General features: G+C 52.0%; 1 protein-coding gene across 1 annotated transcript in view; it reads left to right on the top strand.

Annotated features, from left to right (window-relative positions):
* The first annotated feature begins 5,991 nt into the window (after nt 1-5,991).
* Nucleotides 5,992-15,915, top strand: part of NPPC (natriuretic peptide C) — an 11,783-nt gene continuing 1,859 nt past the window's right edge. Inside the window, exons 1-2 of the mRNA XM_063131759.1 lie at nt 5,992-6,084; nt 7,266-7,689. Of these exons, the coding sequence (XP_062987829.1) occupies nt 5,992-6,084; nt 7,266-7,652 (480 nt within the window). The 3' untranslated portion in view covers nt 7,653-7,689. The remainder of the gene's footprint in view (nt 6,085-7,265; nt 7,690-15,915) is intronic.

Here is a 15,915-nt window from a genome sequence, read left to right as displayed (position 1 = left end):
CGGGGGTGAGTTGCTGTAGGTAGGTCAGCCTTCCTCAAATTCATTCCCCTCATGATGTGTTGGACCACAATTCCCACAATCCCCAGCCAGCACGGCCACTTGTGGGAACTGCAGTCCAAAGCATCTGGAGGGCATCAGGTTTGGGAAAGCTGGTGTAGCTTATCCTCAAGATTCCCTTACATATCCAAAAAAGCTGAGATTTCTAACAGCCTGCTTGATTTTTACACCTTCTTATAAATTCTAGCTAAAAAGCTCCGTGTGGTTTTACACTTACCCCAGAGAATGCCATTCTTATTGATTGAAGTCTACCAGGAGAAGAGCCTTCAGTGTGGTGGCCCCCTTCCTACGGAATTCCCTGCCTTGGGAGGTCAGGCAGGCACCAACGTTGTATGCTTCCGGCGCCTCCTGAAAACATTGTTATTTCAGGAAACATTCCCTGAGAGAAAGGCTGCGATTTTATCTGAATTTGTTCTTTTAAAAATGCAATTTTTATACTGTGTTTTTATTCTATTTCTATTCATTTATTCTATTTGCTCATTGTTTTGAAATCTTTGGATGGGGAGTGGTATGAAAATATTGTCAAGAAAGAAAGAAAGAAAAATAAATAGAGCAGAGTAGAGTAAAGTAGACTAGAGTAGGCACACTGAAATGAATTAAGTTAGATTAACACTGGACACAACCTGTTGGCTAAGAGTGTCATCACACGGGTGGGGGGGAATCGTGTTTGCTTACCATCGCTTCACCACCTGTGTATTTGTCCCTCATTACTTCCTCTTCTGAAAGAGGAAGTAAACAACGCACGCATGGCCCGTTCAGGGAGCCGTTTTGATCCCGTTGCTTCTCCTGCATACAGCAGGAGATAGCGGCAACTTCCACCTTTAAAAATAAGTCAGACTTACAAGGTGGTTGTTGTTGTTGTTTTGTGGTGAGAAGGAGGTACACGTGAGGAAGACGAATTCGTGAGAGGGACCCGCGAAAATCCGCGAGCACCCAGGAACAAGCGTGCAACAAAACGCTCGTCTGATGGAGCTCTAATACCCTGGAAGATAGAAACAAACTTCAAAGTGATCTTGGTAGGCTGGAGTGCTGGGCTGAAAACAACAGAATGAAATTGAATAGGGATAAATGCCAAGTTCTACATCTAGGAAATAGAAACCAAATGAACAGTTACAAGATGGGGGATACTTGGCTCAGCAATACTACAAACGAGAAGGATCTTGGAATTGTTGTAGATCACAAGCTGAATACGAGCCAACAGTGCGATATGGCTGCAAGAAAGGCAAATGCTATTTTGGGCTGCATTAATAGAAGTAGAGCTTCCAAATCACGTGAGGTACTGGTTCCTCTCTATTTGACCCTGGTTAGGCCTCATCTAGAGTATTGCGTCCAGTTCTGGGCTCCACAATTCAAGAAGGGCGCAGACAAGCTGCAGCGTGTTCAGAGGAGGGCAACCAGGATGATCAGGGGTCTGGAAACAAAGCCCTATGAAGAGAGACTGAAAGAACTGGGCATGTTTAGCCTGGGGAAGAGAAGATTGAGGGGACACATGATAGCACTCTTCAAATACTTAAAAGGTTGTCACATAGAGAAGGGCCAGGATCTCTTCTCCATCCTCCCAGAGTGCAGGACACGGAATAATGGACTCAAGTTAAAGGAAGCCAGATTCCAGCTGGACATCAGGAAAAACTTCCTGACTGTTAGAGCAGTATGACAATGGAATCAGTTCCCTACGGAGGTTGTGGGCTCTCCCACACTAGAGGCCTTCAAGAGGCAGCTGGACAAGCATCTGTCAGGGATGCTTTAGGGTGGATTCCTGCATTGAGCAGGGGGTTGGACTCGATGGCCTTGTAGGCCCCTTCCAACTCTGCTATTCTATGATTCTATGATTCTAAGACAGCCTTGAGTTTGCAGCAGTGGGAGCACCTCAAGTCTTGGGGATGCCCAGCACCATTTTTGACTTCTTCACTTTGAGCAGCAGACTCTGCCCCCGTGCCCTGCCAACAAATGGGTGCTTTTGAACCCCTCTTCAATTTTAAAAGCAGCCCACCATGTGGCACGCGGGTCTTGCTCATCAAGCTACACAGGCCCACAGCTCTTGCAGGCACATGGGACTTGTTGCAATGGAGAAAAGGGGGCTGGGGAGGGAAGCCCTGTCCTCCTGTCAATATGGTCACCCTAAATGAAGCTCCTGAGAGCGTTTCATTTTTTCTTTTCTTTTTTTTAATGATAATAACAACAATAACAACAACAACAACAACAATAACCAAAATAAAAATGATAATAATAAAAGGTGCAACCCACCCCCTGGGACCATTATTCTCCACTCCAAAATTGTAACACATCTTGTGACGGTTTACACCCTTTCCCTTTTCCTAATACAAATTTAACAAATGGTTTCCAAATCTCCTCAAAATCATTCCGCTTTAATATTCCTTTCTTAACTTTCATACACCCCGTTAGCCTATCATTAATAGCAATATCCCAGACTTCTTTATACCATTCTTCTATTTTGTATTCTCTTTGTTCTTTTCAATTCCTAGCAATTATCAGTCTAGCTGCTGTTAGTAAATTAGTTATTAATTCTTTACTATTTTGCGTACATTGGACCCCTTCATATATTGATAACAATGCTATCTTTGGGCCTACCTTCCATCCCATTATTTCATTTATTTCTTTAAATACCATTTCCCAAAACTTCTAAATATTTTTACAATCCCACCACATATGGAAATACGTACCTATTTCCTGACACCCTCTCCAACAATTTACTGAATATTTCTTATCTATCTGGTGTAATCTTACTGGTGTTAAATACCACCTCCATACTAATTTGTAGTAATTTGTAGTTTCAGAGACACTCTCAGGAGCATCATTCCAGCGGTAGGCAGGGATGAGATGTAAAAGGGGCAGGGCCAAAATACCAAAAAGACCAGCCTATATTAGCATAACACCCTTACAGCCAGTAAGTAAACTCTTGGAGAGGTATTTTAACTTTTACACAAAAGCAGAGAAACCCCCAAAGGATGGGTGGTCAGAGGAAAAGGGGGGTTCAGCCAGGGGAGGGGGCAAGACCCCTTGGGAAATCTCAGAGGACTGGATTGGGACCCACGGATTGGGACCCACGTGGGCCTGAGATGCAACACCCCTGGATTAGGAATACGTTGTCAAATTGCATCATCCCTTCTTCTAGAAATGAAACTCTAATCAGAAATCACACACGTCTTCCACCGGACAGACTCGTGGCCTGGCCTGCCGGAGGAGACTCGTCAGCTTCAGTCTTTTAGCATTCAAGAAGGCTATCAAGACTGATCTCTCCTGGCAGGCCTATCCAGGGGGATTTTAGGATGCTTTTAGGATGTGTTTAGGATGTTTTTTTAAGCAGTGTTTTTAATCAGTATTTTATGTATTTTATGCTTGCTGTTGTTCCCCGCCTTGATCCAATCAGAGAGGCGGGTAAGAAATAAATTATTATTGTTAGTTTTACCCTACCCTGTGCCTGCTTACCCTACCCTGTGCCTGTTTGCATTCTCTTCCCCTCTTTATTGTTTTACTATGATTTTATTAGAATGTAAACCTCTGCGGCAGAGTCTTGCTATTTACTGTTTTACTCTGTACAGCACCATGTACATTGATGGTGCTATATAAATAAATAATAATAATAATAATTATAATAATAATAATAATAATAATAATAATAATAATAATAATAATACTGAAAGATGGACCCATTCAATCAGTGGAGGCTGGAGGCTCCGGTGTCAGTGGGGCAATGAATCCACTCCGGGTTTCAGTCAGAACTCTAAAGCAGCAATAGCTCCTTTAGACTTCTGACTGGTTCTGAATAAAACCCGGAGCAGATTCACTGCCACACTGTCCTCGGAGCCTCCACTACACTCAGTGCTGTATCCAGTCTTTCCTACACCTTGGCCAGATTCCAGCTTTTGCTCTTGGTGAGGGGTGATTAAGAACGGCTTTGGACACACACGCACACACCTTTTTTGCACTGTTCAGATAGACTGTTCCTGCTCAAAGCCGGTATGCCGGCTGCTGTCCAGTGCCACCTATCTCCAACTTTCTCATTCCCACACCACCAGCAGTCAATGCCTGGATGTGCTTTACTGTGTCAGGCTGCAGGGGGTGCAAAGCCCACGAAAAGCTGCAATTCCGTCCCTCTGCCCGACCCAGTTCCGTCACTAACAGTGCAATATTCTCTATTCGGAAGTAAGTCTCACGGAAGTTAGTACCTATAAATGGGTAAATGGTAAATGGGTATAGGATTGTCCCTGGACTTTGCCATTGGAATAGCAAAGGTTCTGCATGCAGAAGATGCCACATTTTAAATTCCTGGCATCCCCAGGGATCAGAGAGAGAATTGCAAATGGGGGAAAGATGTCTTCCGGACACCTTGGGGAAACGCCGACAGTCCGACCAGATAGTGCAGTGCCAGACAGAGCCAACGGTACTTTCACATCTTCACATAGATGAGATCATTTATATTGCATGGAGTGTTACTGTTTTTTAAACTGTGCATATTAAAAGGTCTCATTTCCAGACTTTTTCCGGTCATCGTTGCATCTACCACATTTCAGCTTGGAGGTACCTTAACGTCTTGCTAGGGAGAGATCTCTCAAAAAAAGTCAGGCTTTTGCAGCAATCAGAGGGCGTCTTGAGCTACATGTACATAACAATGTCGGTTTCTTAGAGAAATGGGAGCGGGCGTAGCCATTTGGGTTTACATGGGCAAAAGTCCCCCTCTCAAACCATTTCCAGTCATTGGGGTTCTCGGGGCTCCGTGTACGTGTAAATTGCAGCTTTCTGAGTACCTTACCATTTGGGGGTCCATCTCGAAGCCCCCATTTTGAGGAAGAGCTATAGAAAAAGTTGTTTGTTTGTTTCGCTAGCAAACAAAGGGTCTTGGACCAAGCCCAGGGGTTCTGCCTCTGTAGGACCCTAACCCAGTGAGGACTGGGACTCTTGATATTTATTTTATTTATCGATTTATTTTATATACTGCCCCATAGCCAAAGATATCCTTCCCCTCCCCGCTGCCCAAGGAGAGACACAGAGAATTTCTCGACTCCATCCATCACAGAAGGCAGAAGCCAGGGTGGGAAGGACCAATGGGTAGCTCTGACCCTGCAGGCGAAGGGAGGCGGAAAAGAGGCCCGGCCGAGCTTCTTGGGGAGAGGATTCGCAGAAGAAGCCGCTGCTTTTAAAAAAACGGAATAAGCGAGGGGGTCGGCTGCCCGTCACCCCCTACCATTGGCCGTGCTGGCTGGGGGAGGATGGCGAGTTGCTGTCCAGCACAGCCAGAGAGCATCACTTTGGGGAAAGGGCGCAGGACAGGTGATAGCAGCAACCTGGACTTTGCGCTAGATGGATTCGAGAACGACCTTGCTGTGGTTTAGAGCTCCTGGAATATCGTATTCCTCGGATTATTGTAGGGTGCCTGGTCAATTGATGAATGAACTAGGCTTCGATGTAGGCTTCGCCTTGGCAATGTAATGAAAGGATTCTCCACCCCAGCCCATGCAGTCGCGCCAACCTGTCCTGGGGCTTCGGCATGGCTCACCTGCGCAGGTGCTGCTGTGCGAAGGAGGAGGCGCGCCCGGCAGCCCCGGGGCCATCCCCGGCTGGCGGAGCCGTCCGAGGGCTCTCCGGGCTCCCGCGACGCCAGCCAGCCAGCCTTCCCCGCGCGCGCGCGTCCCCGGGCGAGGGAGGAGATCGCGGCTGCCTCCCTCCCTCCCTCCCTCTGCCCTCCCCTTCCCCCCCGCGCGTGGGGCGGAGGGTGACGTCAGCCAGCAGGTTGCCTATAAAAGCGCCGAGGGCCACCCCGGCCGGGCGAGCGCTTCTGGTGGCCGGACGAGCAGAGAGCGCACGAGAGCGCAGCGCGCCCGGACCGAGGACTGCTCGCTCGACGGCCGCCCCGCGCCGCTTCTCCTCCTGCAGCCCCTCTCCCTGCCCGGCGCTCACCCGCCACCCACCCCCAGGATGTACATCTCGCACGTGGCGGCCGGTGGCCTCTTCCTGGCCTTGCTGGCCCTGGGCTTGGACGGGAAGCCCGCAGCCCGGAGCCCGCAGAAGGTAAGGAGGAGCCGGGCCACGAAGTCCTGCTCTCCGTCCGGCCCCGGGGAGCGGGGGCTGGACGGCGCGGATGCGGGGGCAACGGGGGGGGTGGCGGGGCACGGAGAGGGGGCGAGCGGGTCCGACTCCCCGGGGCTGGGAGACGCGCCTCCGGCTCCGCGACCCCGCCGCGGCTTCCGGCGAGTCGGTGGAGGCGACCTCGCCCGGGGACGCTAGAAGAAGCCCCGACGGGGCGGCGCAGCCCGAGCTGTCTTCCCTGCGCCCGTGCGTGGACGAGCGGGACCCTTCCCAGCCTCTCCGCCCGCCCGCCCGCCCGGGGGCAGGGACCAGCTAGCCCGGCTGCTCTCCACGGCCCCGTGGTGCTGAGAGCGTCGGGCGCGCCGAGCTGGGCGCCCGGCGCCTCCTTTCCCCGAGGATCACCTCGCGTGGGCGGCAGCAGGGCAGGGCGAGAGATGCCGGAGCCCGGAAGGACAGGCAGGCGGCACTCCCTCGGGGCGAGCCGGGAAGGGGGTCTCCCTGCCGAGATCTGTGGGTGACGCTGGGCATTGGGCGAGGTGTGTGTGTCTCCTTGTCCCTGGAAGAGGGGATCGTAAAGGATCCTCCTGGAGCATCCGTCGAGGGGACTCCGGAGATGCAGGCCAATGCGCTGACTGGGAGAGACCTGGCCCCGACGGGAGCCCCCCCCCACTCCACATTCAAACGGCACTATCCGTTTCCCCTCTTTTTTGGGGGGGGTCTTCCTTCTCTTCCGTCCCAATACCAACCCCAAGACTAGTTCGACGGCTCCGGGTGGTAGCTCCCACCTTCTCGCTGGCCCACCGAATTTCTCACCTAATTGGGGAGGCGGGGGGGGGGGGGCTTGGATGTGGCATTCCTCGAGGTGAGCGCCGGGATCCAGGCTGAGAAAGCAGGAAGGGGTGTGGGGGGGGAGGAGCGGGGGAGTCCCCCTCCGGCGAATCTCCCTGCCCCCCCCCCATTTCTTGTCGTCTTCGCTGCGCCCCAGTCTCCTGCTTCGCTGGAGGGGATGCCCGGCAGTGGCTGGTGGGGAGAAGGCAGGGATCCTGGAACTCCTTGTGTGTGGGGCGGGGGTGTGTGTGCAGGGGGCGTCCGCTTTCCCCCCACGGAAGCCGAATTCATTTCTCCCCCTCTCTCCCCCCCCCCCCTTTGCTTCCTCTGCGCAGAGCCCCTCGGGCAACGCGGCGGCGCTGGGGCGCGAACTGGCGGAGCTGCTGGCGGCGGCGGCGGCGGCGGGGCCCGCGGCGGCGGTGGGAGCAGCGCGCAGCGGCGGCGCCGCCACCAAGCAGCCGGCGCCGAAGGGCAAGGGCTCGCCCTCGCGGGCCTCGGCGTCGCGGCTGATGCGGGACTTGCGCACCGACACCAAGCAGTCGCGGGCGGCCTGGGCGCGCATGGCGCACCCCGAGCACCACCACGCCGCCGGCGGCGGAGGAGGAGGCGGCGGCGGCGGCGGCGGCGGGTCGCGGCGCTTCAAGGGCAAGAAGGGCCTGGCCAAGGGCTGCTTCGGCCTCAAGCTCGACCGCATCGGCTCCATGAGCGGCCTGGGCTGCTGAGCCGTCGAGGGCGGCCGGAGGGCGACACCTAGCGGCGGTGAGTGGCCCAGCGCGGCGCGTCCGGGGCGAGGGGCTGGGCGGGGCTCGCCCGACGGGTCGCTTCCCCCGACTGTCCAATGGGCATTGCCGGCCTCGCGCTTCGCTTCGCGTTGCTGAGAAGCGAAGCGCTTCGCCCCGCTTCACACTTTCCCCTTCCTCGCTTTGTGATGCCGCTTCCGCAAGGGATGATATAGGCAGGTGTATGCCCTATCTCCCCACCCCGTTAGGGTGACCCTAGGAAAAGGAGGGCAGGGCTCCTGCATGTTTAACAGTTGCCTAGAAAAGGGGATTTCAGCAGGTGTCCTTGGCCACATAATGAGAAGACAAAACACCCTGGAGAAGAGGCTGGTGCTAGGGAAAGTGGAAGGCAAAGGAAGAGGGGCCGACCAAAGGCAAGATGGAGGGATGATATTCTGGAGGTGATGGACTTGACCTTGGGGGAGCTGGGGGTGGCAACGGCCGACAGAAAACTCTAGCGTGGGCTGGTCCATGAAGTCAGGAGTCGGAAGCGGCTGAATGAATAAAGAACAACATTGGTATGCATGCAGCACCTGGGGAAATCCTCTCATCATCACAGCAGTGAAAGCTGCAGGAGCCCTGCCCTCTTTTGCATCTGGTCACTTTAGGGCAGGGCTCCTACAGCTGGAACTGTTGTGACGACGAAGGGATATCCCCAGGTGCTGCATGCATACCAATGACACCTGCTGAAATCCCCTTTTCTAGGCAACTGTTAAAAATGCAGGAGCCCTGTCCTCCTTTCCATATGGTCGCCCTACCATCACTACCCCTTTTGGGTGGAACAGCTGGGAGAACATCCAATAGAAGTCCTACTTAGAGTAGACCCATTGAAATGAACGGCACTTCTGTTAGACCCATTCATAACTTCAATCCCATTCATTTCAATAGGTGTGACTGAAGTCCCATTCATTTCAATGGGTCTACTCTTAAGTAGGACTTAGGTTTTACCCCGGGGCTGACTTTTGCCATCTCCTCACGCTGTAGTTTCAGACATTCCACTGCCAGCCCCACGGTGCATAGAAACCGAGCGTGGTTCATGTAGCTCAGGTGTGCTTGCATTTATCGGATCTGATTAATTTATTTTAAAAGCAAGGGGGTTGTGCCACAGGGGGAGGGAGGTTTAACCCTTTCCCCCTTGCCATGCTTTTGACAAGAATCGCCCCGACCTTCAAGTGCGCTGACCCCGGCCCCAGGCGTGGAGGGAACCGGGGATATTCACGGGCTCCAGGGGGCAGGGGCCAAAGGTCAATCTCTGTCTCTGTATTGGAATCTGGATCAAAGTAACTAAAGTCATAAATGCATCCATTACACACGTTTGTCCCAAAGGCATGGGGGTACGGGCGGAGAACTGACCCCTATGGTCTGGCTGTGTAGGATTTCAGACGGATTCCCCGGCGCCCACAGATTTTATAGCTGGGTTGCTGAACAGGGAGGTGGATGAACTCACCTCCAAGGTTCCTTCCAGCTAGATAATCTTATGATTCTGTGATTCAAGATGTGAGACCAGGGGAATTGATGGCGGCGAGTTACCGTGGCTTCTTCCCAAACCCAGCGCTTTTGCTGTTGTGGGGCAGCGATGGCTAATCCCCACCATGAAGGCAGCACGGCTGTTCAGCTCACTGACCTGACCTCTGCCCAGGTGGACAATGACCAATCAGGGGTCGCCATCCACCCGGCCACGCCTCCGCATTGAGGATGGAGTGAGTGAGATTAGACCGGGGTGAGTGAGTGGGTTTTCACCTCGCTCCATCCTGAAACGTCGGGGGTAACTCCCCAACTTTTAAAATGTGGAGCTTCTCTGGAAAGCCCTGCCGTGGTCGTAGAATCGATGTAAGGCCACCACAGAGCCACCTCAGGGCTTCCAGAGCGTATAGGCGGCCGCCCAGGGAGGCTAGTAGCTCCGATGTCAGCGGGGCGGTGAATCTGCTACGGGTGTCTGCCAGAACCAGGCACACCTCTAAAAGAGCTCTCAAAGGTGCTTCCAAGTGAATGATGCCCGAATGGCTGTCCGTTTAACTCTCAGTCAGGATGGAGGAATCTAAGAGTCTAGTGCTGAATATGTCTTTTGTTTAGGGGCCAGGATTTTGGGGGTGGGGTGGGGGTTGCAGATGTGGTGAGAAATGTCTCAAAGCCCAACGGGCCCAACCCACAAATATGGGGCAGGGTGGCGCTTTTCCTGAAAACGACCCCCAGATTTGGCTCACACCTGTTTTTCCTAAATGAGGCACGGCAAATAATTATAGTTGGGATTGCTGGCTTTCTAGCAATCTGACTCCAAAGGGTTTTTTTTTCCGGGGTGTGTGTGTTACTATTTATTTATCTACAATGCCTTGTGAGAGCTCCCTGCATGTCCGATACATAGCAAGGATGACAAAGGCACCTGCTTGGAGCTGAAAGCTAAAATCGGAGAATGGAGACCCAGCCCCACACCCAGTAGACGGGGTCAGTGTCATGCTTGCCAGACAGCTTCTTCCTCGTGAATGATTCAGCTGGCAGCGGTTGGGGAGGCCTAGCAATAGTAGGGTGACCCTGTGGAAAGGAGGATCGGGCTCCTGTATCTTTAACAGTTGTGTAGAAAAGGGAATTTTAGCAGGTGTCATTTACACGTATGCAGCACCTGGTGAAATTCCATCTTCATCACAACAGTTAAAGCCGCAGGAACCCTGCCCTTTTTTGTATCTGGTTAAGAGGGCAGGGCTCCTGCAGCTTTAACTGTTGTAATGAAGAGGGAATTTTACCAGGTGCTGCATGCATACAAACGGCACCTGCTGAAATTCCCTTTTCTATACAACCGTTAAAGATGCTGGAGCCCTGTCCTCCTTTCCATAGGGTCACCCTAACCAAGACTACAGGTCTGGTCACCAGTCAAACAGTACAAACAAATTAAATCCACTTTACATTGTTCTGCATGGCAAGTCTTTTCACATGGTATAAGCTGGTTTCTGTGCAGCAGCAACCACACGGATTGGGTAATTCCCCCCCCTCCAATGTCAGAGCAAAGTTTGGTTGGGGGGGGGGAGCCTGTTATCAGAAATTGGCATTTCAGGTATGCATTTGTGTGTGTATTGTAGGTAGGCAGAGGTTCACCCCCTATGTGTCCAAGGTCACCCACAAGGGATAGATTTGGGGGCCAACCCTATCATGTTTAGAGAGGGAAAAGCATGACAGCCTGAGGAATGCTGGGAGTTGTAGAACAGCCACCCGCCACCCCCACCCCCCGTCGGACAGGTCTAAAAGGAGAGGAAGAATTCCAGGGTTCTATAGTTGGGTTCGGATGATCCTGGGGGAAAGAAGCCACTGTGGTGTTTATGCGCTCCGGTTGTCATGTTGTCCGCACCTAGTGACGTGTGCAATGAGGGTTCCGCCTAAGCCACCCTCCTACAACAAACCATGGTTTGGGGGGTGTTTCGGAAGCACCCCCTGCCACACACCTCGCCGAGTTCGGACGGCACGACAACCCACAATGTAGATAGTTAGGCCAATGGCGGGTCATGAACAGCAGGGGCAGGGGGGAAATGCCGCGGGGGCCTATAGCACAGAGATGGGGGGCAGGGGATACAGGAGAAGGGAGGTCAGACAGGACCAGTGGCTTGCCATGACTGAGGGGCGCAGCGGCTGAGAGCTGGGCTGGAGCGGCCAGCGAATGGGCTAGGAGGCCTGTGGGAAAGGCAACAGAGGGGCGGCCTGCTTGTGGCTTCTGTCAGCCACAGGATGCTGAGGCTGAGAGGCCTTGAAGCTCCTGAGGAAGAGAAGCAGCCTCCTCTCCAGCGGCATGCGCAGGGAACGCTCTCAGAGTTATCGTGGGAATCGGGGCCTCTCTGTCCGTGCTGGCCTCCTGCTCGTCCACACAAGATGGACCAGGAGGGAGTCTGCTTCCCCGCAGGGGTGCACGCCAGGGCCTAGAGACTAGGGTGGCCATATGAAAAGGAGGACCGGGCTCCTGTATTTTTAACAGTTGTATATAAAAGGGAATTTCAGCAGCTGTCATTTGTAGGCACGCAGCACCTGGTGAAATGCCCTCTTTATCACAACAGTTAAAGCTGCCCTCTTTTAAATCTGGTCACTCTAGTATAGCTCCTGTACCTTTAACTGTTGTGATGAAGAGGGGATTTCACCAGGTGCTGCATGCCTACAAATGACACCTGCTGAAATTTCCTTTTCTATGCAACTGTTAAAGCTACACGAGCCCTGTCCTCCTTTTCATAGGGTCACCCTACCAGAGACGAGCTGGAGAGGGTCGTGTGTCATGGTGCAGCGGAACCAGGGATCACAGGGATGCCGCACCAGCACATCTGGACTCTCAGGGGCCCTGATATCATCTGCCATCCAGCTCAGGCTTCCCTGCTCCCGCTAAGCTTAGCTGCAAGCCTCACAGTAATTGTGGGGGGGATGGATATTCCAGCCAAAATATTTATTTATTTATTTATTACCTTTCTATACCACCCAATAGCCGGAGCTCTCTGGGCGGTTCACAAAAATTAAAACCATTCAAAGTATAAAACAACAGTATAAAACCATACTATAAAATACAATATAAAAGCTCAACCAGATAAAAACAGCAGCAATGCAAAATTACAAATTTAAAACACCAAGTTAAAATGTATTTATAGATTGTTAAAATGCTGGGAGAATAAAAAGGTCTTCACCTGGCGTCTAAAAGCATATAATGTAGGGGCCAAGCGAGCCTCCTTAGGGAGCTCATTCCACAGCCGGGGTGCCACAGCAGAGAAGGCCCTCCTCCTGGTAGCCACCTGCCTCACTTCCTTTGGCAGGGGCTCACGGAGAAGGACCCCTGAGGATGACCTTAGGGTCCGGGCAGGTATATACGGGAGGAGGCCTTCCTCCAGATAGCCTGGCCCCAAGCCGTTTAGGGATTTAAATGTCAATACCAGCACTTTGAATGTGGTCCGGGCCTGGACTGGCAGCCAATGAAGCTGGAAAAGGACTGGCGTGATGTGGTCTCATCGGCCAGTCCCTGTTAGTAACCGTGCTGCCCTGTTTTGTACCAGTTGAAGTTTCCGGACCGTTTTCAAAGGCAGCCCCACATATAACGCATTGCAGTAAACAAATATATTGTTCCCGGCTGCAATGTAAAGTCGTTTAGGCTGTCTTGCTCTTGAATGAGCAATGACAACGAGATTTACCGAAGACCCGCTTCTGGTTGAGATGAAAGCGGCTAAAAAAATGGGCTGGTTGATATGGATCCACACAGCCGCCTGCATTTTTGGACTCTCCTTGGGGGCATCATGATGAGCGCCTGCCTCCAAAATGTATGACAGACCACCACTAGATGTGCGCAGGGTCTTACGTCTCTGTGCTGGAGACCTGATATATCTAGGGTGACCGTATGGAAAGGAGGACTGGGCTCCTGTATCTTTAACAGTTGCATAGAAAAGGGACTTTCAGCAGGTGTCCTTTGTATGCAGGCAGCACCTGGGTGAAATTCCCTCTTCATCACAACAGTTCACGCTGCAGGAGCCCTGCCCTCTTTTGTATCTGGTCAAGAGGAAAGGGCTCCTGCAGCTTTCGCTGTTGTGCTAAAGAGGGAATTTCACCAGGTTCTCCATATATACAAATGACACCTGCTGAAATTCCCTTTTCTATGCAACTGTTAAAGATACAGGAGCCCAGTCCTCCTTTCCATAGGGTCACCCTATCCAGCCATATCTTGGGAGAAGACCAATCCGCATGTAAGCTGCCCGTGCTGCATTATGCCCCACTCCCAGCGAGCCGCTTGCCTAAGGAGCAGCAGCCTGCAAGAAAACACTTCCATTGCAAGGGGGGGGATGGTTCGCACGGCCCCTTTGAACCCCAAGGGCAGGGGCAAATTCCCCCTCCCCTGTAGAGCCCTGGCTGTCTGAACAAGGCCGCTTTGATGCTTTCACCGAGAGGCTGCTTTTCCCACCAGCATATGCAGCCTTCCCTTCTCCAGTTCTCTCATGCAGTCACATTCCCAGGCTTTGGGGGCAGGATGCCTAGGGAACCGTGAAAAGCCTCCAGGCTGAGCATCACGACCTGCTCACTCCGAGAGGATAAACAGCCTTTGCTATTCCTCCATCCTTTGACAACCATCGCACCCTTAGAGCTGAGTAACTCAGTCTCTTGTTGCATTTTCGCTGACCCTCACGGAGCTGTGCATGTGTAGGGTGACCCTATGGAAAGGAGGACAGGGCTCCTGTATCTTTAACAGTTGTATTGAAAAAGGAATTTCAGCAGGTGTCATTTGTATATATGCAGAACCTGGTGAAATTTCCTCTTCAGCACAACAGTTAAAGCTACAGGAGCCCTGCCCTCTTTTAAATCTGGTCACTCTAGTATAGCTCCTCAACTTTAACTGTGGTGATAAAGAGGGAATTTCACCGGTTCTCCATATATACAAATGACACCTGCTGAAATTCCCTTTTCTATGCAACTGTTAAAGATACAGGAGCCCTGTCCTCCTTTTCATATGGTCACCCTATGCATGTGTGCATTTTGCAAGGTGGGTACGGCCATGGCTGTGAGGTGTAGTGGTTAGAATGTTGAACTGGGATTTAGGAGGCCCGGATTCTAGCCCCCACATCCATGAAAATCGCCACAGCACCCTTTCCTTTCATCCTTAAAAACATTTGCTAGCTGGCCCGACAGATGCTCATTTTATTGTTTTGACTTTTCAGCGTATTATATTTTTCCATAACAACACGGTGCCTATTCCCAAGTCACTGGCCTGGCTCAGAGGACACTCTGGGCTTTGTGGTTAGCTTAACCGTGTTCAGTTGTGGTTAGCGCTAACCTAGGGTGACCATATGAAACGGAGGACAGGGCTCCTGTATCTTTAACAATTGTATTGAAAAGGGAATTTCAGCAGGTGTCATTTGTATATATGGTGAACCTGGTGGAATTCCCTCTTCAGCACAACAGTTGAAGGTGCAGGAGCTATACTAGAGTGACCAGATTTAAAAGATGGCAGGGCACCTGCAGCTTTAACTGGTGTGATGAAGAGGAAAATTCACCAGGTTCTCCATGTATACAAATGACACCTGCTGAAATTCCCTTTTCAATACAACTGTTAAAGATACAGGAGCCCTGTCCTCCTTTTCATATGGTCACCCTATGCTAACCACATTGTGCATGCTTGCAGATAGCACTTTTAACCCTTTTGTGGTTAAGTTTTCCTTAGTGAGCCTAACCACAATGTGGTTAACCGGGGCAGATGGTTAGGGAAAATGTGAGTCAGATGACACCTTAAATGATGGTTAAGCATTCCGTTAACCATTTTGTGGTTAGGCAGCATGGTTTGGCGTGTTGTCTGAACCAGGCCAATGTGTTTAGCACCAAGGCAGCGGAAGCAAACTTCTGTGAGTTTCAAACGCAAAACTGCAGATGGTCAGAGCCTGTCTTTCTTCGAAGCAGGGTCGCCAAATGTTATTTTTGGTTTGGTTTTCTCTAGGGCCTCGGGAATGTAGAAGCAGTTGTAAAGCATGGAATAGCGCTTAGAGCAGCCTTCCTCAACCTGGGGCGCTCCAGATGTGTTGGACTGCATCTCCCAGAATGCCCCAGCCGCTGGGGCATTCTGGGAGTTGTAGTCCAACACATCTGGAGCACCCCAGGTTGAGGGAGGCTGGCTTAGAGGGAGGGAAGAGAAATGTTGGTGGCGTGCTTCACAACTGAATATGAACATGGCTGAATAAAAGCGAGCCCTGTAAGACCATTAAATCCAAGGTCTGAAATTGCCTGGCTGCAGCCAGTGGAAGCTGGTGGCTCCGATGTCAGTGGGGCGGAGAATCCGCTCTGGGTTTCAGCCAGAACTCTAAAGGAGCTCTCCAGGTTGGAGAGCTCCTTTAGAGTTCTGACTGAAACCCAGAATGGATTCTCCGCCCCACTGACATCGGAGCCACCAGCCTCCACTCGCCGCAAACCTAGCAGAGGTCTGATCCTGTGGGTTCCACACATCCACATAGCTCACTTGATCACCAAAAAGTTGGCTGATTCTCTGGCCTGCAAAAAACAGAATACAGCTCATCAGCCATGGTCCCTGCGCCCAGTTTTTGACATTCCAAGGTTGAAGCAAAACCAGGGTTACTAAGCCCTTGGGGGGGGGCTGCCATACGTGGCTCCTGAGCTATTTTCGGGTGTGCATCACAAACAGAGCAGGCTTGTGTGGTGATCTGCAGCTGAATGGCACCGCATCAGGTTAGAAACAGGCGCAGGTCTTCTGTCCCTTGGA

The sequence above is a fragment of the Elgaria multicarinata genome, chromosome 8 (genome assembly GCF_023053635.1).
Source record: "Elgaria multicarinata webbii isolate HBS135686 ecotype San Diego chromosome 8, rElgMul1.1.pri, whole genome shotgun sequence".
Lineage (NCBI taxonomy): Eukaryota > Metazoa > Chordata > Lepidosauria > Squamata > Anguidae > Elgaria > Elgaria multicarinata.
Note: the sequence above shows the minus strand (reverse complement) of the source record. Positions and strands in the feature narration are given on the sequence as shown.